At 46.5% G+C, this 26,575-nt stretch overlaps 1 protein-coding gene across 1 annotated transcript in view; it reads right to left on the bottom strand.

Moving 5' to 3' along the window:
- CCDC63 (coiled-coil domain containing 63) overlaps positions 1-22,964 on the bottom strand; it is a 28,424-nt gene extending 5,460 nt beyond the window's left edge. The window contains exons 1-8 of the mRNA XM_082416907.1: positions 22,798-22,964; positions 19,711-19,900; positions 12,830-12,949; positions 12,236-12,417; positions 11,094-11,275; positions 7,279-7,499; positions 4,585-4,659; positions 726-918 (exon numbers count right to left, since the gene is read on the bottom strand). Coding sequence (XP_082273033.1) covers positions 726-918; positions 4,585-4,659; positions 7,279-7,499; positions 11,094-11,275; positions 12,236-12,417; positions 12,830-12,949; positions 19,711-19,900; positions 22,798-22,856 — 1,222 coding nt within the window. The 5' untranslated portion in view covers positions 22,857-22,964. The remainder of the gene's footprint in view (positions 1-725; positions 919-4,584; positions 4,660-7,278; positions 7,500-11,093; positions 11,276-12,235; positions 12,418-12,829; positions 12,950-19,710; positions 19,901-22,797) is intronic.
- Positions 22,965-26,575: the final 3,611 nt, after the last annotated feature.

Raw genomic sequence — 26,575 nt, forward strand, 5'->3', positions numbered from 1 at the left:
ACCTTAGATTTTATTCTAAGAGTAGTGGAAGCCGTTCATTCTAAATTGTCATGATCTCTGTAGGTGCATCCTCCCTCTCTATCCTGAGTTCAAGGCCTATGCCTAGAAATGTGTGTTATAGTTAATAGGCATTTGCTACATGCCAGGCACTGCTCTGAGCACTATATTTCTTCCTTTCCAATCTAAATGCCTTTCATTTCTTTTTATCGCCTTATTTCCTTATCGAGGACCACCAGCACAATATTGAATAGGAGTTGCGAGAGCAAACATCTTTGCCTTGTTCCTGATCTTAGAAGAAAAACATTCAGTTTTTTCACCATTAAGTATGAGGTTAGCTGTAGGTGTTTTTGTAGATGCCCTTTATCAGGTAAGAAAGTTTCCTTCTAGTTCTAGTTTGTTGAGAGTTTTTATCATGAATGGATGTTGAATTATGTCAAATACTTCCTTCTGCATCTATTGAGATGATCATGTACTATTTCCCTAAGAACTCCTCATTTATTTAATCCTCCCAATATTTTTTTGGATGAAAAAACTAAAGCACAGAGAGGTTCAGAAAGTTGCCCAAAGTCACACAGCTAGTAAGAGTAGAACCAAGATTTGAACCCAACCAAGCTGGCTTTAGTACCCACATGCTTCACCACCAGGCTCACTACCTCCAAAAGAACAAGTCCTTGGGCCTGGTCATAGAAATCTCTGGAAATGGTTGCTACCCCAGCTCGACTCACCAAAGTACTGTGGGAGGTTGGTATCGGTGATTTTCCCTGTCTCCCCTAACTGTACCAGGATCTTGGTGGCATCACAATTTATCTTCTTAAACAGATTCTCAACCGAGTTCTTGAGATACTCCAAGGTCTTGTTGATCTCCTTGTAGTTGTTCTCATACATATCTGCCTCCTCCGTGGTCTTCTTTAGTCTCTCCTGTGGCAGACCCCAATTCCCATCCAGGTCAGCCAGGTCACCACCCTGGGCTCAGCCCTCACTTTCGCTGGGGATGAGGATTTAGGACCCTCTGGGGCCAGGATCTCCAAAGTGCAGGTTTGCAAACCTCTAAAGGGGTGCAAGATCAATTTAATGGGCCTCAATCCACAATTTTTTTAAAAAATGAAATAAAATGATCAGAAAAGAAAGGAAGAGAAAATACTAACATGCATTGCAGGTAGTGAGGGTAGATATTGTTTAATGTAAGTTTTGTTTACTTACATATGTGTATGTGTGTCTACATGTGTACTGGATTACAGTATTTTTTAAAAGCTGGTGACTCATTTTTAAAAAATGGCCCACAGGAAGAAATATACTTTACATTGCAGCCCAATACTTATATACGTGTGTGTATTTTTATATATTTATCTAATCAAATGAAATTATAGATTCACAAATCATATTCTTATTGTGTGTTCTAGTATTTTCCATTCTGTTCTGTTCTATTCTATCTTGTTATTTTTAAATGCTGGTTGCAATCCAACAAACCAATTTCACCACTCAGTTTAAATCACATTAGAGCACAGTGGTTCTCAAAGTGGGGTCCCAGGACAAGCAGCATCAGTTTCACCAGGGAACTTGTTAGAAATGCAGATTCCTGGGATCCAGTCCGGACCGACCGAATCAGGGGCTCTGGGGGTGGGCCTGGCAATCTGTATTTAGTGCAGGTGATCCTGATGCATGATAAAATTTGAGAATCTCTGTGAGTCCACTGGATCACAATTTTGGCTTCATATTGGTATCACCTGGGAGTGTTAAAACATTTGCTGCCCAAACTCCAGCCTCAGAGATTTAGACATCTTGGTCTGGGATGCAGCCTGGGCATCAGGAATTTTAAAGCCTCCGAGGTGATTCTGACTTGCAGCCCAGACTGAGAATCGCTGCTCTGGGATGAGTGCTTCAGTGGCTTCCTGCCTCTCCCTCTGAGTTCTCAGCTTGCAAAGGTGAACTGGGCCCTGGAAGGACCAGCCTTGTTCCCACCAGCTCCATACGGACCATTCCAAATAAGGATCCCAAAGGGCCCTATCCACACCCCCATTTTCCAGGTGAGGAAACTGAGGCTCTAAGGAATACAGCCAGGAGAGGGAAGCCATGGTTTGAACTGTCTCTCAGCCACCACACCAGGCAGCTTCCTCTGTCCCAAACACTGGAATATTCAGTTCCCAGGGCTGCATTTCCTCATATGACAGCAAGAGCCCCCCCTCATTTTCTAAAGGTGCATTAAAAGATCACATGGTTGAGAATTCCCTGGCGGTCCAGTGGTTAGGACTCTGTGCTTCCACTGCAGAGGGCACGAGTTCAATCCCTGGTCACGGAACTAAGATCCTAGCTGCGCTGCATGGCCAAAAAAAGCCAGATCACATGATTAAAAACATTTCTTAAAGCCTGATGTGACAGTGATAACACATGTCCAGCACCTAAAATGTTCCAGGCACATTACACACATCATCTTAACTTATCCTCACAAATGCCCCAGTTTTCAGATGAGGAATATTGAGGTCAGAGAAGAAAAGTGAACTTGTGTTTAGCTCCTCTGTATTGAGTTGTCTAATACCTGACCATGGGCACAACTCTTTATTTGGACAATTATTTGGTAACAAGATGATGGTGATTTGAGGTTTTATTGACTTACAGGATAAACAACAACAATAATGATAGCTATGTTTATAGCTCTCTGCCCTGCAGTGTGCCAAGCGTGTACATGCAGGATTTTATTCAATCTTCACTGCCCTACAAAGTGAGTACAATTTTTATCCCCATTTTACAGGTGAGACAACGGAGCCTCAGAGAGATTAAGTCACTTTCTCAAAGTCACACAGTCAGGAAGCGACTCTTCTGGGAGTCATACCCAAGCGTTTGTTCCCAGGGCCTGGTTGCTTAACTCCTATGCAAAACCCTCCCATTAAAGGACTGGTCCCACCACTTCTCCCAGAGGGGACGACGAAATGGAAGTTAAGTGGAAAGGTTCCAAGAGTAGAGGAGATGGAAGCGATCTTTAGCAGGGGGGTAAGAAAAGTGGGTTCTAAGTGAGCCCATTGCTATTAAGACAAGTTCTCTTGCTTAGAGTATTTGCATTTGAAAAGAGGCTCCAGGAGTTCCTACTAAAGCCCAAGGAACAAAGAGCTGCTGGAGGACTTCAGGAAGAGGTGGGGGAGATGCTTGGGGTTGCCTGGTCAGCCTCCCCAAACTGTGTCCCCCTTTAGGCCTTCAAAACCCTGAGAGGCAGAACAGCACCAGTCCCAACCCCAAGGAAGCATTTGGACACTGGATGGCTCAGAGCCAAGGATGTGGGACCCCAAGCATGTGTCCATCTTGAGGAGGGTCTCCTTGAACTTGGGCCCTGCCTGCAAGTCTACATTCCCCATTCCTGAGTCCTGGGAGAGGTTGCTGAGCCTGAGAGGTGCTTTGCTGCCCTCCAGTGGCGCATGAGAGAATGGCATGGCCAACCCTTTCTGCCACCTGCGTGCCAAGAGTAGAAATAACCCACGGAGAAAGGAAGGGAAATGACCAAGGAGTGTAGTCCCTGGGCCAGGAACTACTGGATTAGAACAGGGCTTTGCAGTCAAACTCTCTGGTTCATATCTTTGTCAGACATTTGCTATCCATTATCCCCTTATACTTTAATAGCAAAATGCTGATTGTATTTGGGGTGGCAATGTGCCAGCTAAAAGTTTTATCTCCAACCCTCCTTTGCAATAGGGATGGCCAGTGAGACATAGATACAGAAGTCACTGGCTGAGAATTCAGGGAAAAAACTTTTAAGCTGACTAACTCAATTAGCAAGGCCTTTTTTTCCTTCCCTACTTTCTTTCTGCTTGGAATGTGTATGTGATGGCTGGGCCATTGGCAGCTATAATACAACCATGAGGCATCCTTGAGAATGTAAGCCACACACTAAAGATGGAAAAACTGAAAGGAGAAGCCTGGGTTACTGATGACATCATGACCAGCCCTGAAGTGTTTATCTCCAGATTCATGTTTTAACAAAGTAAATAAACTTCTATTGCTTAGGCCACTGTTATTTTGGGTCCCTATTATTAGCAGCTGAATGCAATGCAAAGCTCATGCAGTATCCCAGCTCCATGATGTTGGTGATTACTTCCCTGAACCTCAGTTTCCTCATCTGTAAAATAGATCATATCACCTACCTCAGAGAGCTGTTGTGAGGATTAAATGAGATAATGCAAGCAAAGCACTTAGCCCAGTGCCTAGTATGTAGTAATGGCTCAGGAAATGTTTGTAATTACTATTATTGATTGAGAACAGGCCACAGCCAGGACAAGGGGGAGAGAGAAGAAAAGACTGAGGCAGAGATCTGTCTGGAATTTACCAGCCTGGGATGAAATTATAGGTACAAGGGCCTGGGATAGGCTCCCTGAAGTGGGAGAGTCTTTAAAATGGACAAAGAGGGCCTTAGGGACAAAATTCTGCAGCAACATCCGTAGCAGAGGCTGCCTGTAACAAAAGGTTGGGACATGTCAAGACATGACCCAGACCAGCAAAGAGTCACAGGGCAGACATCTTCCTCCTCCTGAGAACCAACTGACAGGTCACCTGACAGACAATGGAGACTCCTGCATCCCTCCCTCCCCACCCTGGCCTTACCTCCAGCTGTCTCAGGATGGAACGGTTGTCCTCATGGGATGATTTCTGCTGGGATTGCGAGCGGATAACCTCATTCTGCTCAGGAGAGAACCAGACCATAAGGAAAAGCAAGTGCCCCCCTCCTCAACACACTTAAAAATAAACCAATGCCTCGAGACGTTGGTGAGGATTTAAATTATCCATTTCAAGTAGCCCCAGAACCCCTGGACCCCTCTTATGTCCATGGAGGTTCTTTCTGATGTTTCTGAATTAAAAGGAGGATGCAGGCATGAGCAGGTGGGTGGTTCATCCTTTCTGGAGAATTGTGTATAATCAGTAGGATTTGCTGCAATGGTGGCAATGTTCTATCTGTGCCATCCAGCACTGCAGCCACTAGCCACGCATGGGCACAGAGCACTTGCAATGTGGCTAGTGCCACTGAGGAACTCATTTTTTAATTTAATTTAAATTGATTTAAACTTAAATCGCCCCATGTGGCTGATGGTTATGGTAATGGACGGGCAGTTCCAGAGCAGGGGTTCTCAAACTCTAGCATGAATCAGAATCACCTGGGGGTTTGTGAAAACACAGCTATCTGGGCCCCACACCAGAGGTTCTGATTCAGTATGTCTGCGTGAGGCCCACGAATGTGCATTTCTCTCAAGTTCCCAGGAGATGCTGCTGCTGCTGGTCCAGGGACTAGATTTGAGAACTCCTGGGCTAGAATAGTGTGTCCAAATGTAAAAGGCACGCACCTTTTGATGGGGAAATACCATCTCTAGGAGTCTGTCCCATGGAAACAATAGGACATGTGGGCAAGGTGGCCACTCAAGGCTGTCCCTTGTGCTATTAACTGTAATCTCTGTCAGGGACAACCTGCATGTCTACCGGTTGGGGATTGGTTAAGTAAACGATGGTACATTTACATCATGGGGGGGAAAGGGTCTCAAATTAAAATATGGTTTAGGGCTTCCCTGGTGGCGCAGTGGCTGGGAGTCTGCCTGCCAATGCAGGGGACACGGGTTTGAGCCCTGGTCCCGGAAGATCCCACATGCCGCGGAGCAGCTAGGCCCATGCGCTGAAAGTGCTGAGCCTGCGCTCTGGAGCCCGCGAGCCACAACTACTGAGCCCACGTGCCACAACTACTGAAGCCCGCGCGCCTAGAGCCCGTGCTCCGCAACAAGAGAAGCCACCGCAATGAGAAGCCCGCACACCGCAACGAAGACCCAATGCAGCCAAAAATAAATTAATTAATAAATTTTTTTAAATATATGGTTTAAATGCAGATTCCTGGCTTATTCTCAGAGAATCTAGGTTTGTAGGTATGGGATAGGGCCTAGGGAATCTGTTCTTTTAAGAAGTATTTTGTGATACTACCACAGAGCATCTAGGGTCTCCAGAAGCCACTAAAAAGAACATAGAAGATGTTGGGCAGTATCTATGATGAATTGTTGAAGAAAAAAGTTTATTAAACAGCATGAACTATCTAGTATACACCCAGTACTATAAATGGGCATCTAGGGGTGTGTGTGTGTGTATGTGTGTGTGTGCACGCGCGGACACGTGCTTAAGTGCACACTGCCTTCATAAAGCAATGTCACCAAAATATTTATTGGCAGTATCTCTGAGTGGTGATATTTTGGTGACCTGTACTTTTTCCTTATATTTTTCTGAATTACATTTTCCCACAGGCGTATCTACTTGCACATGGCCCCACATTCAGGAAACAGTGACATTGCAAAAGGAAGGGCTCCCCTCAGTCCCCACTGAGCACAGGGACCTCAGAGGAAAGAGTAATGAATTCCCAGAGAAGGTGACATCTGTCAGGACTAATGAGCGGTATTGCATCAGAAGAAAAGTGGGAGGGGTGGGGAATAGCATGAGGAAAGCCTCAGAGGAGGGAAATGCAGGGGAAAGCTGGGACTGGCAGCTGATGAGAGTGCCTTGGGGGTCGTGATGGGAGCTGAGCATGCAGGGGCAGGTTGAAGCCAAATTTTGAAGGGACTGGAGTGTCACGCTAAGGAGTTTAGACTCTCTCCTGTGCAGACAGTTCCAAAGGCTGGTTATGTGTGTTCTGCGAAGTAGCCCAGGGAGCCAATTAAGTTTGGGAAATTATGGATTCAACAAGGTAAATAGTTTCTTTACTGTAGGATTTGCCAGAGCCTTTATTATGCTCATATACATCAACTCTCTCCAAGATCAGTTTACCATCTCTCCTCAATTCTTTGAAGCTGTTGATTAACAGGGGTCAGCCAGCTTTTAAGGCAAAGGGCCAGATTGTCGATATTTTGGGCTTTGCAGCCCACATATGGTCTGTCTTGCATATTTGGTTTCCTCACAACCCTTTAAAAATGTGAAACCATTCTTAGCTCATGGACTGTACAAAAACAGGCCAAAGGGCATATCTGGCTGTGGCTATAGTTGACTGAACTCTGGATTATAAGACATACCATGGATTTTAAATGTCACTTATTGGGGGTGAGGGGACATGAACACATTAAGTGTATGTATCAACTGGAAGACAAATACTAATCTCAGGAAGGTTAAAATGTAGGGGGGAGAACACTGGGGGAATATAGTATTTCCTAAACTTTTTTGACTTGAAGCCCTTTTTTCTGCAGAGTATCTCAAGGAGTGTTCCAAGGAGCCCACTTTGGGGAAGGCTGCTGTGGGAGCAGGTGGGCCCCTGGCCTGGGAAAGAAGAGGTGCCCTGACCTGGATTCTCTCAGTCTTCTTGTGCATCATCTCCATGTCGTTGTTGAGCTCTGTGACATACGTGAACCGAGCAAAGTTCTTCTCCTCCTTGGCCAGAAACTCCTCGATGAGCTGATTCAGGTTGCCATTCTTCATCAGCTTCAGCAGCCGGAGGTAAGCCACCTCATAGCTCTCAAAACTCTCACCCTTGTTCTTCTTCCCATGCTTCTTTGCCTTGAGAGCTAGAAAAGGAAGAACTGGCAACCATGAGTCTGAAAGGGAAGCCGCTCAGAGTAGTGCCCAGTGGAGGGATGTGCTCCGTAGCATTATCATTGCACGCTGGGGAGCGGGTTAGACTTTCCCATGAGATGGAGTGGGAGCTTCCCTCCTTAGTCACTTCGCAAATATCTAATTGATCGTCTACTATGTTCCAGACACTGTGCTGGGCTCCGTAGCTACAAAATCACTGCCCCACAGAGCTTTTAGTGGAGGAATCAGCCACAAAGAGAAAAGAAAAAGAGATAGCCAAGTAAACAGAAAAAGAAATCCAATAATTACCACTGTGGCCCAGGCAATGGAGGAGATGTAGTAGGTGCTGTGATGGGGGAGCTGCGTGGCCAGGGAAGGAGGTGACATGAGCAGGATGAAGGCCGGGGAAGCCCTGTTGGCAGAGGGCCTTAAGCAGGCTCAGAGCTTGGCAGATTCAAGGCATTAGAACCAAGAAAGTTCTCCAAGCCTTGCTCCCCAGCCTGAGGCCTGCAATAGCCCCACCTCTCCTGAATCCAGTCTTGTCTCTCTGACTTGGCCTCCACATGGCGATCAGAAGGATCTTTCTAGATCTTCCTAGGCACATCTGGCCACGTGACCCCTTTTCATGTGTGGCTCCCTACTGTCCCTGGGATGAAGCTGAAGTTTCTCGGCATCATTTAAGATCTGATCCCCTCTACCCCTCAGTGCCTGGTCACTGTCAGACTCAGTCACTAGTCTGCCTAAATCCTCTGATAGCTTCCCACCACACTTAGAATCAGCGTGAGCTCCTTGTGCAGCCTATAAGAGCCTGTGTGGTCTGGCTCCTCCTCACCCCTTCAATTTCATCTCCTACCACTCTCCTGTTGGCATCAACTCACTCCAGCCATACTGGCCTCCTCTCTGTTCTAGAAATATGCCTACCTCACTCCCACCTCAGGGCCTTTGCACCTGCAATTCCTTCTTCCTGGGATGTGCTTCTCCCAGGCTTTCATGTGGCTGGTTCCCTCCTATCATTCAAGTCTCTGCCCAAATGGCACCTCCTCCAAGAGGCCCACCCTGACCACCCTAGATAAAGCAGCCCCTGGTTACTCTCTGTCAATTACCCTGTTTTGTTTTCTTCATCATGCTCATGGGTTCTCAAGAGATCAGATTAACTTTTGCATTTGCCAATTTGTCATCTCCCCTGACAGAAGGTCAGCTCCAGGAGGACAGGACCTCTGTCTTATTCCCCACTGTCTCCCAACATGTAGCCCAGTTCCTGGCACATGGTCAGTCCTGCAGGAGTGGCCTCTGCCTGTTTCTCCAGCTTTGCGTCTACACTCCAGTTAACACGTTCCTGCCTCTGGGCCTTTGTCTCTGCCTGGATTCCTCACCCTTGCACAGCTGGATTCTTTTCATCCTTTAGATCACAATCTGAACAGCCCCTCCTTGGCCATCCTATCCAAGAGAGGTATCCCTGTGACTTTTCCATCTCAATCCCTTGTTTTCTTCCTTCAAAGGTTCTATCACAACCTGAAGTGTTTGTATTTGTCTATTTGCTTGTTTTTTCTGTGTCTCCACATCTAGAACATAAGCTCCGTGACATCAAGGACTAACACTGTCTTGATCACTGCTCTGTCTCTGGTCCCCAACATGGTGCCTGTTTCAGGATAGGTGATCATTAAAATTTGTTGGAAGACCAGGAATGCAGTGGTTGGATGGATGAAGGAAGGAGTCAACTGATCTTAAAGAACTTACCCCTGCAGTGTCACAGAAACAGGAGGAGCTTGGAGGCTGGGAGACCCAGCAGAAGCTGCTAGAGGAGATGTGATGAGAAAGATGACAAGGCTGAGGCAGTGAGAAGAGGAAGGATGGACACACAAGTCAACTGGAGTGGCAGTGAATGGGAGAACTCCTGTTGACTGCACAGTTCGGGTCTTGGATGCATAGTGGACTCTTGAGGCTGCTCAGTGGATTAGGAGAGAGAAGAGGATAGTAGTAGGACCTCAGGCTTTGGGGGGCAGAAACACTTGGGATGGGGTCCTGGATCTGTTACTTACATTGCAGAGGACCTTGGCTATATCCATGTATCCACTCTTAGCTGCAGTGCCCTCATATGTCAACTGGGAGTGTTAATAATAAAGTCTGCCTCTTGGAGATGTTGTGAAGGCTAAATGGAAGCCATGCATGCCAAGCATGGAGAATGGAAGCTGGCATGAGCCAGTGGCTCAGTAAATGGATGGATGGGTGGATGGAGGATGGAAGGATGGATGGATAGAGGATGGAAGGATGGATGGATGGCTGGATGGAGGATAAAAGGATGGATGGATGGGTGGATGGAAGATGGATGGGTGGATGGATGGATAGATAGGGGATGGAAGGATGGATGGATGGATGGATGGATGGACAGAAGGTCCAAAAGGTGGTTTTTGAAATGTTAGAGAGTGAGAGATGGGATTTCTCAGAAAAACACTTCCAGCCATACAGTTGCACATAAAGCAGGAAGGGACAGAAGGGGCTGAAAGAAAAAAAAAGCAAATGCAGCTGCACAGGGGGCTCTCCCTTCAATCTGTTGAGGAGAGAGTTAACATAGCAGACCTGAGACTGCTCTCCTTAGAAAGGCCTGCTTGCAAGGTTGGCCCTTGGCCTTCATCTGGGAACTTAAATGGTGAACAGCTCCCTACACTGATATAAAACTTTCCTAAATGGTAAGTGTGGCTACTGAGCCCAGACTGTACAGACAGTGCGCTTTATGCCGTACACCTGCCTTCCTGCTGGGAAGCTGGAATTTTGGTATGTGCTGGGGGGAGGGTGCCTACGTGACCAGCCTCTAGTAAGAATCTTGGGCACTGAGTCTCTAATGAGCTCCCCAAGCAGACGACTCTTCACATTTGTTGTCACAATTAGATGCTGGAGGAATTAAGCATGCCCTGTGTGACTCCACTGGGAGAAGATCCTGGAAACTTGTGCCTGGTTTCCTCTGGACTTCGCCCCACGCACCTTTTCTCTTTGCTGATTTTTCTTTGTGTCCCTACGTCATAGCTATGTTTGCTGAGTCTTGTGAGTCCTCTTTGAGAATCACCCAGCCCGGGGGTGGTCTTGGGGACCTCTGACACACAAGTTCCTCCTCTAAACAATGGAAGGAGAGCCACAGGGTGAGGACACATCCTACAGGTTAGGGGTGGCAGATAAAACCCAAGGCATCCAGTTAAATTTGAATCTCAGACAAACAATATATATTTTTTTCCTTTGGCCACACTGCACAGCACGCAGGATCTTAGCTCCCCAACCAGGGATCGAACCCCTGCCCACTGCAGTGGAAGCACAGGGTCTTAACCATGGGACCACCAGGGTAGTCCTGAGACAAATGATATATTTTTAACAGTATAAATATGTCCCAATTGTAGATAAACCACAAGTAATTTTTTAGTATAAGTATGTCTCAAATACTGCATGAGACTAAAATTTTATTCATTGTTTATGTGAAATTTAAATTTAACGGCATCTTGTACTTTTATTTGCTAAATTTGGCAAACCTACTACAAGGAGACTCGGGCACCTTCAGTTGAGAGAGAGAGAGAGAAAAGACGACACCTGGAAAGCGTTACCTTCTTCCTTTTTGGACTGCTCCTCGAACTCAAGGCCATCGTGCAGCTTGGTGAGCAGGAAGGATTTGAGCTTGGTTTCATGATCATAGAGACGCTCCAACTCTCGGATCTCCAGGTTGTACTGAGAGATGTCCTTCTGCTGGCGGTCCTTCATGGCAGCCATTCGAGCCATGGCTTCCAGCCTGGGCGAGGGGGGCACGACAGAGTCTGAGTGTCCGGAGGCGCCTTCCTTCTCCTCCCCTCTCCCTACCAGTCCAGACAGACTTCCTGCCTGGTCAATGACCATCACTCCTTTTAATCATGGAGGTTTCTGGGAGTAGAGGAACAACTTTCCTCACCTGAAGGACAGCAGTTGACAGCTCTAGACCACCCTCAGGAAATGATTTTCTATCATCATCATCATCACCACCACCATCACCACCGTCATCATGATCATCATCACCATCAGCAACATCATCACCACCATGATGATCTTCACCACCATCACCACCACCACCACCATCAGCATCATCATCACCATCAGCAGTATCACCACCATCAGCATCATCACACATCACCATTATCACTATTACCATCATCATCACCACTTGTCAAGTACTATGTCCCAGCCACTCGCTTATATACACATATTTAATCCTCACTACCACCTGAAGAGGTCCTCCAACAATGTAGTAGTGATGGACCCATATCTCTCTGACTCCAAAATCTGCACTCTTCACCACTAAACTGCATGCCTTTTGCCCCTCTAGGTGTGAAGCCGGGAGACGGCCCAGACTGAGAGGGACACCTAGGACTAGAGGCAGGGACACCTGGGGGAGATGGTACAGCATAGGGGTTTGAATCTCAACTCCACCACATCTGCCATTTATCTGGATCTCAGGTAAGTATTTTGGCATCTCTAAACCTCCATCTTCTGGTCTGTAAAATGGGGATAATAACTCCTAGGGCTGTTGTGAAGGTTGAAATACTACCCAGAGCATCTAGCATCACGCTTGGCCGACACACAATCAGCACTCAGAGTTATTATGATGATGATTTCAGGTTCCTCAACACGTAAGCACAGGGGGTAGAAGTGGCCCAGAGTAGGAAGCTCAGCAGGGGGCTGACACATCTTTGCCCCCAGGGTCTCTCCCCCAGCCCACCTCTGCTCATAGGCCTGCGCAGACTGCTCGATGGCCACATTCATTGTTTTCTTCTGCATCAACAAGCGCCGATGAATCTGCTCGTAGACGTTGTCGTAAGCAGCCTTCTCATACCGTAGGTCCTCAATCTCCTTCCGGAGCTTCGCATTGGTGGTCAGCATCTTGTCAAAGTGTACAGTGACCTGCGAGGAGGGCTCTGTTTCAAAATAAGGCTCACTCCTGGGGCATGAGACAAGCTTCCAGAAGGCAGCCAGAAGGTTGAAGGGTCTTCCCCTCACCTCCCACCCCAGGCCCACAGAACGATGGTTGGAGTGCTGCCTGGCCTGTGTGCACACCATCGTTCACCTTCTCCCGACTCAACCAATGAGATGAGTAGGTTCTGCTAACGGCTTCACAGACATCATTCTTCCCTCTTAGCAAAGGGAGGCAGAGTTGTTTGCAGAGTTTGTGTTTTTTTGTTGTTTTTTGGTCACGTTGCAGCACGTGGGATCTTAGTTCCCTGACCAGGGATAGAATCCGTGACCCCTGCAGTGGAAGCACGGAGTCCTAACCGCTGGACCACCAGGGAATTCCCCCAGAGAACACCTTACGTACAAGATGCAAACGGGTTTCCAAAACGTGGATCTGTTTTTGCAGTTTCCGGGGGTTGTTGGCCTCCTGTATTTTTGAGAAGATCTGTCTTTGGTTTATAACTTTTTTTTCCATCTGAACGATCTGAAAAAAAAAAGAGAGAGAGAGAGAGAGAGAAAACCCAGCTGTGTTAACATCTGTATGGGTACAAATGCGACAGTTCACTAACTCAAGTGTGGTAAAACAAAAACTGCAAAGTTCTTTCTTTTCCTATGAATGGAATTTTAATTCTCTCTTGGGTGTGTGCTCAACTCAACCTTAGCCAGTTTGGGGCAAAATGAGGCAACTTAGGGTTTTTACTCTCACCCGTGCATGTAAATTTCACTCACCTGTGGGCGAAAATTTCACCTGACCCTAAAGCCACGGTTTCCAGAAGAAATGGCATTATTCCCCCAAGAAGCCTTCTGTAACCTTTGTTTTTTGTTTTGTTTTGTTTTTTGCTCTTGCAATGATGAGGATGCTAGTGGCACTTAATGGCAGGTCATGAGATGTCACATACCCTGCAACATGTAAGACAGGACCAAACATCCAAGAATTGTCCCCCATCCCTTTTGACTTTCCAGTGCCCCTCTGGATGTTAGGCAGGTGAAGAACCTGTCTATAATTTTCTGTACCTAGAATCAAACTGTCTTTTACATACACACACACAGTATTTTTCATTAGGTTTTAATAGACACTTAATTATCCAGGAATGTAGTCACTGTATAAATCAAGAGAACGTTCGTTGATTTGTTTGGAACTTTACCAAGAGTTGGCCGCCATTTTGAAATCATGACACCAGCACAACCTGGATCATCATCTTCGAGTTGTGGATACAAGAAGCCCAAATCAGTCTGCAGTGTGGAATCTTCAGTGATTCTGCATATCAATAACACTGGCCTCTGACTACATCTTTTAGACCAGGAGTCTGCAAACTAAGGCCCTGGGCCAAATCTGCCCCACTACCTGTTTTTTGTTTGTTTGTTTGTTTAATATTTATTTATTTATTTTGGCTGCACTGGGTCTTACTTGCGGGACACAGGATCTTCATTGCGGCATGCAAGATCCTTTTTTTTTTTTTTTTTTTAGCTGCAGCATGTAGACTCTTAGGTGTGGCATGCATGCAGGATCTAGTTCCCCAACCAGGGATCGAACCTGGGCCCCCTGCATTGGGAGCGCAGAGTCTTACCCACTGGACCACCAGGGAAGCCCCCCACTGCCTGTTTTCATAAATAAAGTTTTATTGGCACACAGCCATGCCCATTCTTTGCATTGTCTATGGCTGCTTTCATACTATGAAGGCAGAGTGGAGTAGTGTGGCCCACAAAGCCAAAATATTTACTCTCAGGGCCTCTGCGGAGCAATTTGCTGGCCCCGGTCTCAATAAGTCAGGCCAAAACATGCACGTATTGAAATACATATAATTTTAGTATAAGTAGCTTTCCTTTATTTTTCCTTTGTATTATAGTTATGGCATCATATTGATTTAAAAGAAGAAGGATAAAGGATTATATCATCTATGAATTTCACTTCAGGATTGTAAAGGAGGTATTACCAAATATTTGCTGTTAAAAAGGGGCATTGGCAGTTGAGTGACTCATAATTTCAAGTGTCAACAACTAAAAATGATTAAGTTCAATTAGGTTCAGGTCTTGTTAAAAACATGCTTTCCTTGGGAATTCCCTGGTGCTCCAGTGGTTAGGACTCCTCGCTTTCACTGCTGAGGGCCCGGGTTCAATCTCTGGTGGAGGAACTAAGATCCCACAAGCCGTGCGGTGTGGCCAAAAAATGAAAAAATAGAATAAAAAATGAAGCATTTTAAAAAACATATGCTTTCCTCAGAAGAATTTACTCTCTCTGCCTTTATGGGCACAGATCTCAGCAGCCTCCCTTCAGGGGCAGCAGCTTGTATCAATTAGGAACATATGCAACTACAAATTACAGAAAGCCCAACTAACAGTGGTTTAAACAAATTATGGTTTATCTTTCTCTCATAATACACTGCTGGCTTAAGTTCAGTAACTCAAGGAGGTAAAAACAAGATCTCTGTAATTCACCCGGCTTCTCCCCCAAAAGATGGCTGCCATTACACCAGCCTTCACACAGTTATTTTCCAGGGAGGAAAGTAGAGGAAGCAATATAGATGAAGGCTACGACCTATATCTGGAAAGCAAAACTTTCCCAGACACCCCTAACAGATGTCCCCTTACATTTCATTGTCTACCTTTAGGTGCAAGGGAAGATGGGGAATGCAGCTTTTTAGCTGGGCACATGCTCACCCTGAATAAAGTCAGGAATCTGTTAGAGAAGAAAACATAAAGAATGGGTAAACAGCTGGCAGTGTCACCCACAACACTATGTAGTTACAGTTGCTTCAAGGAAATTCAGGCCCACTATTGCCAGATCTTCCAGTTTTTTAAAAGAGAAGCCAGATATCTGAATTTTTACATGAAATCTCCTGATTTTTAACATGTTAGGCCAAAGCCTTCGTGTTGTCAGGCTTAGCCTGTTCTGAAGGCCATTGGTCTACTCATACATTTAGGGTCATGGAAGAACCACAGAAAAGTGATGAAAGATGGTTTTTAGGCAGCAAGAGATGCTTAACAGAAGACAGAAGAATGTTCCAGAACCAGGAGGCTGGCAGAGGTGACAACAGCCAGAACTGTACTGTGGTGGACATGGTGGGTGGTTGACCCGTCATGGGTGTTCTGGGGAAGCATACCCATCCCACCCCAGAAGACTGATCCAAGCCAAGCATGGTAACTCTAATCACTCTTCCTATGATTTATTTATTCAGGGATGGGCAAGACTAGACCAGTTGGAGCCTCTGGCTGTCTGGTAGGGAAGCATCTGGAAAAAGTTTCCTCATTCCTAAGAGAGTCATAGGAAGAAATGGTCTGTCTTCTCCTGAAGGTATTGTTCCATCTGGATGTGGTGCCTGGAACTGCTGCTGCTGTCTTGCCCCCAAAGGACAAAGACAAATACCTTGATAACCTAATTGAGCTGCTGAATCAACCAACCCTGAAGCTTGCATTATCTTTTTTTTTTTTTAATTAATTTATTTTTGGCTGTGTTTGGCTTCATTTCTGTGCGAGGGCTTTCTTTAGTTGTGGCAAGCGGGGGCCACTCTTCATCGCGATGCGTGGGCCTCTCACTATCGCGGCCTCTCTTGTTGCGGAGCACAAGCTCCAGACGCGCAGGCTCAGTAATTGTGGCTCACGGGCCCAGCTGCTCCGCGGCATGTGGGATCTTCCCAGACCAAGGCTCGAACCCGTGTCCCCTGCATTAGCAGGCAGATTCTCAACCACTGCGCCACCAGGGAAGCCCCTGCATTATCTTTATACTTCCTGTTATACGAGATAAAAACATTTTCTTATTGCCAGTAATCTACTTAGGGAAGGTGGGCTCTGCCCCCAGACCCAAGGGATAAATCATCATTGGTCTAAACTAGGTGTTGGGAAACTTTTTCTTAAAGGGCTAAATAGTAAATATTTTAGGCTTCAAGGACCAAGAGATTAATATGTAGGTACTCACATAACTTTAAAAAGTAAACATTTAAGATGTAAAAACCATTCTTTGCCGGAGGGCCATAAACAAACAGACGAGACTTGGTGCTTGCACTGTAATCTGCTGCCCCTGGTTTACCCCAAAGCAATTACAGAAATTCCATTTCCCTTTGCCCGTGATTGGCCAAGGAATGGGCATATACCCTAGCCCTGGCCAATCAGAGAAAATCTGCTGGAGGAATTTTGTAAAATATTCTCCCTCTCATAAGAAGAGAATATCATGTATGAAAACTTCCCATCCTTTCTTCATATTTTTGAATGCAATTATATGAGACATTATACTAGCTAAGCTTTGGCAGCCATCTTGTGACCATGAGGGGAAGGCTGGTCAAGAGAGTCATAGAGAAAAAGAAGAACCCATCATTGTAGAGCTGCTAAACCATCCCTGGGATGGTCTATTTCTAGTCAGACATCATATTAAGTGAGAAAAACAAACCTCTGTTCTCCCAGTTGCTTCCAGTCAAGAATTCTATTATCAATACTTGCAGCCCAACACATTCTCAAGCAAAAGATCAGGCATCAAGGGAACCATTGGGTCTCACACAAAACTGGTAAGGTATATGAATGCTGTTTATGATTGATATTAGACAGGCTTTGGACGTTAGCTGGAACACACACACACACTCCCTCACAAACTCCCTCACAGCAAAAACAAATTACTTCATCAGTACTGACAAAGTCAGATTCAAGTCAAGTCAGGTTCCTGTTCTACTCTGTTCTCCTCTCCTGTTCTATGCACAAGGCAGCATCCTCAACACAAACCCCCTCCAGCTCTCTTATGAAATAAAACAAATGACTTGTTTTGATATTGGGAGGGCAGCATCCTCCCCCATATATTAGGTGTGGCATCACATGCTCTGAAAGGATGCCTGCCCCAACCTGAGTTGACCCCCAGAGTCCTAGGGCTCCACCTCCTTGCCAAAGGAAGCTGTGGCATCAGCTCTTGTGATGAAATTCAGAGCTGTATTCCCTTTGGCACCTTTATGTCAGACACTGCTTTTGTGATGCTGAAAGTAATTAGGCTTCAGCCCAATGGGAGACATTATCCAAGGCTGTGGCTGATGGGGAAATACGTTGCTTACACTAGATGCTCAGCAGGAAGGCATCAGCTTATTAATTATTTTGTGAGGCTAAGCAGGGCCCAGTGATATCCTCACCTCCAGTGACCCCCTGAAAGGACAAAGCTCTGAGCATTGTGTGGTGGACACAGCAGGAGGGGATTCTGGGAGCTGCCCACACTGAGATGGAATTAGACCAAGAGGGTTTTCGTGTTGGGCAGTGAGTGCCGTACTCTTTGGAGGATTCCAAAACTAGGTTGCCTTTTCTAATGTTTCTGAGGATCCACATCCCCATTTTTCTTCTTCACTTTTATTGCCTCCTTTCTCATACATTCATATGTTTGTTCACTCATTCATTCATTCACTCATTCATCAGTTTTATTAAGCCCCTGCTTGGTGCCAGACAACAGGGGTATGATGGTAACCAAGACAGAGTGGTCCCTGCCCTCAGGGAACCTACAATCTAGGACTGGAAACAAGCCAGGAAGCACGAAGAGCCCTGGGAGAGGGGAGATAGACGGTAATTTGCACACACACAGTAGGGGCATGTAGCAGAGAAAGATGAGGGGACAACTATCTTGCAGAAACAGCATTTGAGCTGAGACGCAAAGGATGAATAAGACTCCCCCAAGCAGAGAGGATGGGGAACAGCACTCCAGGCAGAGGGAACAGCACGTGCAAAGGTCTGGAGGTGAGAGACAGCACTGTGGATCCATGAAGGCAGCCAGTGTGGATGGAGCACAGAGGAGAAGGAGGCAGGAGAGAAGGTGGAAGAGGCAGGAGGGGCTGAGGCAGCAGAGCCGGCAAATTACACCAGGGACTTGGGGCCCTTATCACAGCAAGAGTCGGAAATTACTGAAGAGTTTGAAGCAGAGGAAAGGTGTAATGAGATTTCCAGATTCATTCAGTCAGTAAATATTTATTGAGGACCTGCTAGGTTCTGGACACTGGGATAGGAACAGGGGGTACAGTAGGGAACAAAACAGACTCACGCAGGTGACAGGTTAGGGAGACATTAGACAACACCCATATTAAGGCATAATTACCACTGTGAAAGGTACTGTGAAGGAGGTGCCATGGGGTGGCATGAAAGAGGATAAGGGGGTGCGCTGGGATCTTCTATTTGCCCCCCGAGATCCACTCTCCACCCTGCTCTGTGCCCCAGGAAGCTAACCGGGAAGGGTCCACAATGGCTCCCTTGTAGTTGGGGTCAGAGGTGAGAAGAAAGAGAGGTTGCGGCATTTACTCCAGGTTCCAGAATGCCCTACTCCTCCGAGTACCCTACAGAGTGTACTATTTGTTCCTGGCCAGGAAAATAATACCAGGGGGATATACTTTAAACCGGAGAGAGGGCATAGAGAAGGCCTCCCTGAGAAAGTCACCTTTAGGCTGAGACATAAAGATAAGCAACTAGGGTAAGGCAGTGTGGGGAGCATGTGCAAAGGCCCTGAGGTGAGAAAAGGCTCAGCATTATTTGAAAGACAAAAAAAGGTCTTTTGCAGCTGGAGTGTGAAGAGTTAAGGAAGGAATGACATGGGATGAGCCTAGAGGGGTAGGCAGGGTCTTTCAAATGATAGTAAGGGATTAACGCTGTACAGCAAATGTCTCTAGCTCTTTGCTTTCTGGATCCATGAGGGTTGCACTTCCTAGGCCCTTTTGTGAATGGGTAGAGTTGACTATTTTGGGTGTGGGTATGGGTATTTGGGGTATTTACGGGTTTGGTAGACTATCTTGAGCCAACGAGTCATGAGCAGAAGTGACACATGTCACTGGAGCATTCAACTGCCAGTGTGAGACCCTCAGGACTCACTTTTTTCTACCGCAGTACCTGGCAATGTTCAAGATGGGGGCTATCCCATCAGCCTGGCCCCGGGATGAGAGGATATAAGAGCCCCTAGCCAATCCATGATAGACATAAACCATGAATGGGAAAGAAACCTTTGTTGTTTTAAACCACTGAGTTGGGGAGAGGGAATTTTGTTACTGCAGCATAATCTAACCTCTCCTGACGGATACAGTAAGGATTGGGGCATTTATTCTTACTGTAATGGGGAGACACTGGAGACCACAGTGGGGAAATTGATCAATAGAGCTGAGAGATCAGGGGTTACAATGGTGGTGGAGACAGTGACCACAGTCACGTTTAGAAAAGCCAACTGTGGGGGTATGGTGGGGAGTACACCTCCCGCACTCCTTCCCCTTGCTCGGTGTTCTGGTTAACCCTTTAAGAGAAAGACCACACCTTCTCATCCAGTTCAGCCAACAGCACTTTCATCGATTTAATCAGGGCCTCGTAGTCCTCCTTGGTTTGCAGCAGGAAACGCAGCTCCATGTAGTTTTTCTCATTCAGATCCAAGTTCCTGGAGGACTTGATGAGATTCAAAAGCGGGGTGATCTCCTCCTGCTCCTCCTGCAGGGTCTTGATTTCCTTGCTGTTGGGAGAGCAGCATGTGATTAACCCTGAACCCCTGAGTTTGCCTGGATCAGACACTTCAGACCCCTAGGTCCTGAAAGGAGACTCAGAGGGGTACTTCCCGCCCAGCAAGTGGAAGAGACTCACCCAAGGTCTCCAACCCAGGTCCAGAACTCAGATGTCCTTTGACCCAGTTCACTGCAACTCCCACTGCTCCGCCCTTCTCTGAGCAGCATTTTTTTTTTTTTTTCTCCTCAGAACAATTTGCAGCTGTGCCTGTCAAAACCCATTACCTAGACATGGTGAGAGCCCCCAAGTTCTCTTTTGCCAGCAGCTCACTGGCATCTGTCTGATTTTGCAGACTTTCTATTCCGGCTTTACAGCCAATTATCTCTGGTAATAAGAGGCAAACCCATCAGGCAGGATCTTTCAATTGTGCATCAACACAGAGCTGCACAGGAACCTCTAACCCGCACCAAATTTTCTACTCGGGGGCTACTGATTTATGAAATTGGCTGACATGAGTCTCCTCTTCCTCTGTCTACTCTGGAGAAGAGAGGGTGTCGGGGACATGAGCAACCAGGGGTTTCTAAAAGAGAAAAGAAGACTCAGGCGACTGCACAGCAACTGAGCAACAGGAAATGGTACAGAGGCCGAGTTTCTGGCAAAGTCTGGGCAGCCTATTCCTGCTGCTCAGTGCGATTTGCAGACTAGCTGCCTCAACGCCCTTTGGAAGCTTGGAGAAATGCAGCAGCTCAGGTCTCAATCCAGGACCTACTGAATCAGAATCTGCTTTGTAACAAGATCCTCAAGTGAACTGTACGCACTTTAAAGTTTTGGAAGCGCCACTCTAGAAAAGCAAAGAATGTTCAAGGGCGGACTCTGCAAAGCTTTTCTATAAAGGGCCAAAGAGTAAATACTTTAGGTTTTGCAGGCCAGAGGGTCTCTATTGCAACTACTCAACAAAGCAATCATAGGCAACACAAAAATGAAGAGGCGTGGCTGTGTGCAAATAAAACTTTATTTACAAAAACAGGCAGCCACTCAGACTTGGCCCATTGGCCACCGTTTGCTGACTGATGTTCTAAAGCAGTGCTGTCCAGTAGACCATTCTGCAGTGATGCAAACGTTCTCTAGCTGCGCTGTCCAACAGCAACCATCAGGCACGTGTGGCTATTGAGCACTTGAAACGTGGCTGGTGCAACTGAAGAACTGAATTTCTAATTTTATTTATTTTAATTAATTGCAAATGTAAATAGTCACATGTTGCTAACGACCACTGGAGTGCACGCCCAGTTCTAGAGCATCTTGTCTTCTAAACCTGGCCCTTGGGACTTTTCTCCCCATAAGCCCCTCTTAGGAGGGGTCTTTGCTAAGGTGCAGAGAAAAGAGAGAGAGAGAGCAGGATAGTAAGTCAGAGTTAGGCTTTCGGGGGTGCGGTGAGGTCGGAAAAGCAAAAGGAAGGTTTGTCTGTCTTTAGGCAGGGCTGGGACTGCAGTGAGGGGAGTGAGGTGCGCCAAAATTTAAGGAGGTCTTCATTTTCAGGGTGGTATAGGTGCAGGGTCTGCGCTGGGGAAAAGCACCTCCTTAAATATTACACCCTAAGCACCTCACTCACCTCACCCCAGTTCTCTTCCTATTTATGGGTGTTTATCTCCACTCTTCCACTCTCCTCCCCTTCAGTTCCACCATAGTGAAACCAGATCAAATGGATCGGGGTAGAGTGAGATGCAGAAGGGTAAGTAAGATTCAAGAAAAACTGAAGCCACACCAAGAAGTAGGCATTTCCTGATGCCCACCAAGGGTAGGCTGTGAATCAGGGTCACCAGCACAGATGTGCAGGTTGTGGACTGCACAGCCCAAGGAAGCACCATCTGCTTGAAAACACATCATTGATCTGTTGATTTACTACACTTTTCTGAGAGACACTTTGTCTTGTTTTAACAAAATCCCTACATAATGACAATGTTTCCAACAGATGGCAGTAAAGGGTCTTTGAGAAAGGGTGCCTTTTTCTAATTCACATAGTGATCCCATATGGACTAGCAGTGGCTCTGAGTGAACCAATCCATGGAAAATCTAAAGAACCCCTTTTCCCTATCCTCTGGACTTCACACATCATCTAACAGTAAAATTTTCTTTCTAACAATAGGCAGTTACTGCCTGCATAAACATTATGGATGTGGTTAAGGAATCACATTTCTTTGGACGGAATCTAAGAATGCTTGTTTAATGTTTGTTTATTCAACCTCAGGGAACACCTTTCTGTTGCCCAAAGAAACTATCACACCATCATTTCTAGGGCAACTCAATTTCAAATATTCAGGCCTGCAGATCCCATAATGATGCACAAGCAGGAAACGTCCTTTGGGGTATCCACCGACTGGTGATTTCCCCTTCTCTGGGAACTCCCCACCTTCACTGCTAGAACCGCTGGGGATACCCATAGCTATTTTTTGTCCTATGGCTCAACCACCCCCTGCCACAGCTGACTGGGCCAGAAGCAGACACCAGACCCAAGCTAAGCCAATCAGATTCTCCCTCTCCTGGGAATTTTGGGATTGGAATTGACTAAGGACAGTCTCTTCGTGTGGCCTTTGGTCGCTCAAGAATTGGAGGCAGCCATCTCCCACCAGCCACGGCTGAGATTCAGAGAGCAAAGAACAAAACCCATGTGTTGAAAGAAACAGGAACCAGAATCACTTTCTTGTTTGGGTCCTTCCCTGAGACATGGGTGCCCTGCTCCCCTTGGAGTCCCTGAGACACCCTGAACTCTGAGAGTAAATCTCCTCTCCCCACTGAAGCTATCCCAAGTGGGTCCCTGCCCCAGAGGCCCCATCAGAAGACAAGCCCCATGAAACCAAACCCAAAATTTTCTCCAAGTTCACTCAGTACAGAACTCTGAGCATCACTTACTGCTGGTTTGTGATCTTCTGCTGGGAGCGGAAGTTAAAGGACTTCCGACTGTCCACCATCTTCTGGAACTGTTGCCTCAGCTTCCGAAGCTCTGCCTCAGCCAGCTGCTCTTTGGTCTTCTCTGAAGGTTCCTGGGAATTTTCAGGGTCTTTTCTTCTGTGCTTCTTCTGAGTGAGACAGGGTGAGTGTTAAGCAACAGGTTAGGTGACTAGAAAAGCCCACATTTCAGGTTAAGGATGGAGGGCAAGAAGAGTGCTTGGGGCAGGGCTGGAATAGGAAGACCATCCTTGGGTGATGTCAACTGCTTAGGTGTTACATGGAAAACCCACCCTGGGTTGCCAGGGTGGAGAGGAAGCTGGAGCTCATTATCGTGTACTGAAGAGGTGGCCTTGCTGTGTGACCTTGGGTGAGTCACTTAACATCTCTGAGTCTCCAGTCTCTCATCTATAAAATGGGTGCACATAGATTTGTTGTCAGGATTAGATGAGTTAATACGTGTACAGAGGACCGCACAATGCCTGACCCCACAGTAAGCCCTCTGTATGTAGGAGCTGCTGTTACCCACCGTCAGCATCTTGAAGGAATTGTGCTTTCCCTTTGCTCAGACACTGTATCCAGGGAGGTCAAAGCCAGCAAGTGCTCCTTTCTCTCTCTGCGATACCCTGTCCACAGTGGCGAAAGGAAGAGAACTTGTGAGCCACCCCTGCTGGTGGTGCAGGACCCGGCAACACCCTCTCCCTTCCCCACCCCCCACAGACCTTCCTCCTCCCACAGCTTGGCACATGAGGAGGACACGGCAGATGGCTGCCCGGGTGTGAGAAGCGGCTTTTTTTTTTTAAGCAATGTTTGCCTGAAACCTGTTCCTCTCATGATTTATTATTAGGAGCCAGGCAGATGGTTCTGGCATGTCTGCCCTCTTGCTCCTTGTGTTCCCAAAGAAGAGGGGCAAGATGGCATCAGGGCAGTGTGTCCTCTGATGGGGTTACATCGAAATTCGCCCAGCTTCAGCTGTGGGGACACCCCCCCCCTTTAAAGCAGGACCCAGTAGTACTGAGAGACATTAGGTATTCAAAGAAGGGGAAAATGCTAACCCTATGAGCCCTATGGGGCTGTAAGATCCACTGCACCCCAACTCCCAGGCTTTAGGAGCTAGATTCTTAAACAAGAAACTTCTAGCTTTGCCACCCACTGAGGGGTCCTACAGTGCAGTGGTTTAAAGCATTGCTGTGTCAACCATCAGATCTCAGCAAAAATTCCTCCTTGGCCACTTGTAACTTTGAGCAAGTCATTTCAGTTCTCTGGGGCTTGGTTTCCTCATCTGGAAAATAGGAGAAATTCTAGAAGCCACTTCACAGGTTGTTCAGCATGTAAGGCACTAAGACTGGCACAAGGTAAGTCTTTAGTAAACAGTGGCTATTATGATGTGGTGCGATATGGGTCTTTTCATAGGATGAAGGTTCAGCATAAAAAACATTTATGTGGGCTTATGGGGCATCCAGCATTCCTCTGTCTCCTGGTAGCAATACCTGGAATTTCCGGTGGGAAGCCACTCCCTCCCTTACTCCTGGTCATTTTTTACGCCCCTGAGGTTGACCCCACTCCATCAGCTTCTGGATTGGAACCTATGACTCTGGATGGGTCAATCAGAGTGCCAGATCCCTGGCCAGTCTGCATAATCCCAGCCCCCTGGCCTGAGTGATCATTTCAGGAATGGGCACATGATCTTGGCTAGTCCAAGCAGAGTGAATAGTGGAATTTAAGCTTGCACACACAGGAAGAGAGAAACTCTGTTTCCTGCTGCACTTTAACCTATGTGAATGAGGTTGGGAGTGGCTGGCAGCCATCTTGCCTCTTCAGGGAGCCTGAGAATAAAGCTATCACTGAGGACAGAAGACAAAATCAAGAGAAATTGAACCGTAGGGGAATCATCTGAGCTCCTGGATATAGCCAAGCCTGAAGATACCTCTGGGTCATGTCCAATTATATGAAGCAACATATTCTCCTAAAGCAATCCGAGATGAGTTTTCTATAGCTTGCAACCAAATGAGTTCTCATGCCTGAAGTACCTAGATCTCTTTAACATACAAACTAAGCCCCTACTATGTGCTAAACATTGTAGGGAATTCAAGGATAAGTTAACCTCCAAGGTGGTATGAACCCTGCCCAGGGTAAAATAGTGGAAAAGGCTGCACAAAGGAGATGATTTTCAACTTGGGTTTTGAAGGATTAATAGGAGTTCACCATGCAGAGAAGAAAAGTGGGGAAGGAATTTGGGGTAAAGAGAACTGCTTGGGCAAAGGCTGAGAAGCAAGTGAATAAAAGGAGTGTTCAGAGACTGATGTGTGGTCTAGTGTAGGGGGCAGTACCCATTGGGAAGTGACTGGCCAAGAGGTCTGGAAAAGCCAAGATATTCCTTAAAAGCAGGGATGTAAGAAGATCAGCCTGTAAGAGACGAGTTAATTGCCTCCCAACAGTCACTTCTCCTTCATGAAGAGTTGTTGCTAAGGTAGTTGCCTGGCCAGGGGTTACACTCCCCAGCTCCTCCTGAACCCAGGCAGAGGTACGAATTCTCACCCATGGGATGTGAGCAGAGAGGTGTGTCACTTCCAGGCCATGACTTTTTAAGAAGTGGATGTGACATTTCCATCCTCTCTTCCCTATCTGACATCTATGCGAGGTGCAGCCATAGATGGGCAGAGCCACAAGACAGGTCTCTTAAATCAACTTGTGGAGAAGTCACCTGCCAACCACGAACATCCTCATTGGACTGTTACAAAAAAGAGAAATTAATTTCTGTTGTGTTCAGTCAATGAAATGAGGGGGCATCTTTGCTACAGCAGCTAGTATGACTCTAAGAACACTCTGACTTCTTCCTTCCTAACAGGACTCTGAGCTTGTCCCTCCTCAATCTGCCCAGTTCCAGAGGATGAATCATGATTGGTTCCCACTAATCATAGTAACCCATTTCCCTTTGTCAATAATTGGTTGAAAGATGAACATGTGACTCAGATCTAGCCAATGAGACATAAGGAGATGTCTGTTCCTATTCCTTTGTGATAAAAAGAGCTTGTCCATGTTCCCCTCTCTTTTGCTTTTGGAAATTATTGTGAAGGTTATAATGGTTGGTGCTGGAGCAACCATCCTGTGACCAGGAGGAGAAATATCACTGTCACACTAAAGAGAACAAAGAAGAAATATGGGGGAAAATTTAGGGCCTCACTGACACTGTTTGCCACTGCCCCATCCTTGGAACCGCCTACCCTAGGCTTCTTGTTAAGTGGAATAACTAAGTGTCACTATTGTTTAAGGCACCCTTATCAAGTATTTTGTTCATTGCAGCCTAGATCATTCCTGCCCTACATGATCCACTATCTTGAAAATGATTCTCAAGCTGCTGGGTGATAAGAATATAGTGGCTGAGACTGTAAGACCTCTGGCGTTTCCCTACTATGTTCTAGAGGGTCTCTAGAGGGTTTGAGGACTAACTGATTTTTGGTAAATCATATTTGAAGGAAAATATCTAATGTTGGAAAATTCCCACAGGCAGGGAAGTGGAATAAAGACTATGGTTCCATAGCTTGATTATTTCTGGAAGAGCCCTCAAGGTACGGGTAGAGGCTATAGCAGGATTTATTAGACTGATAAGGTTTGGGCAAAGGATACTCACTTTAGGAACTCTTTCAATTCTAGAATTTTGTGCAGCTCCGATTTCATATGGTGCAGGAGCTTTTCTATGTTTAAGGGCTCTTTTGATCCTAAGTGGATCTGTAATGCACCC

Source organism: Balaenoptera physalus (genome assembly GCF_965194825.1).
Source record: "Balaenoptera physalus genome assembly, chromosome: 12".
NCBI lineage: Eukaryota > Metazoa > Chordata > Mammalia > Artiodactyla > Balaenopteridae > Balaenoptera > Balaenoptera physalus.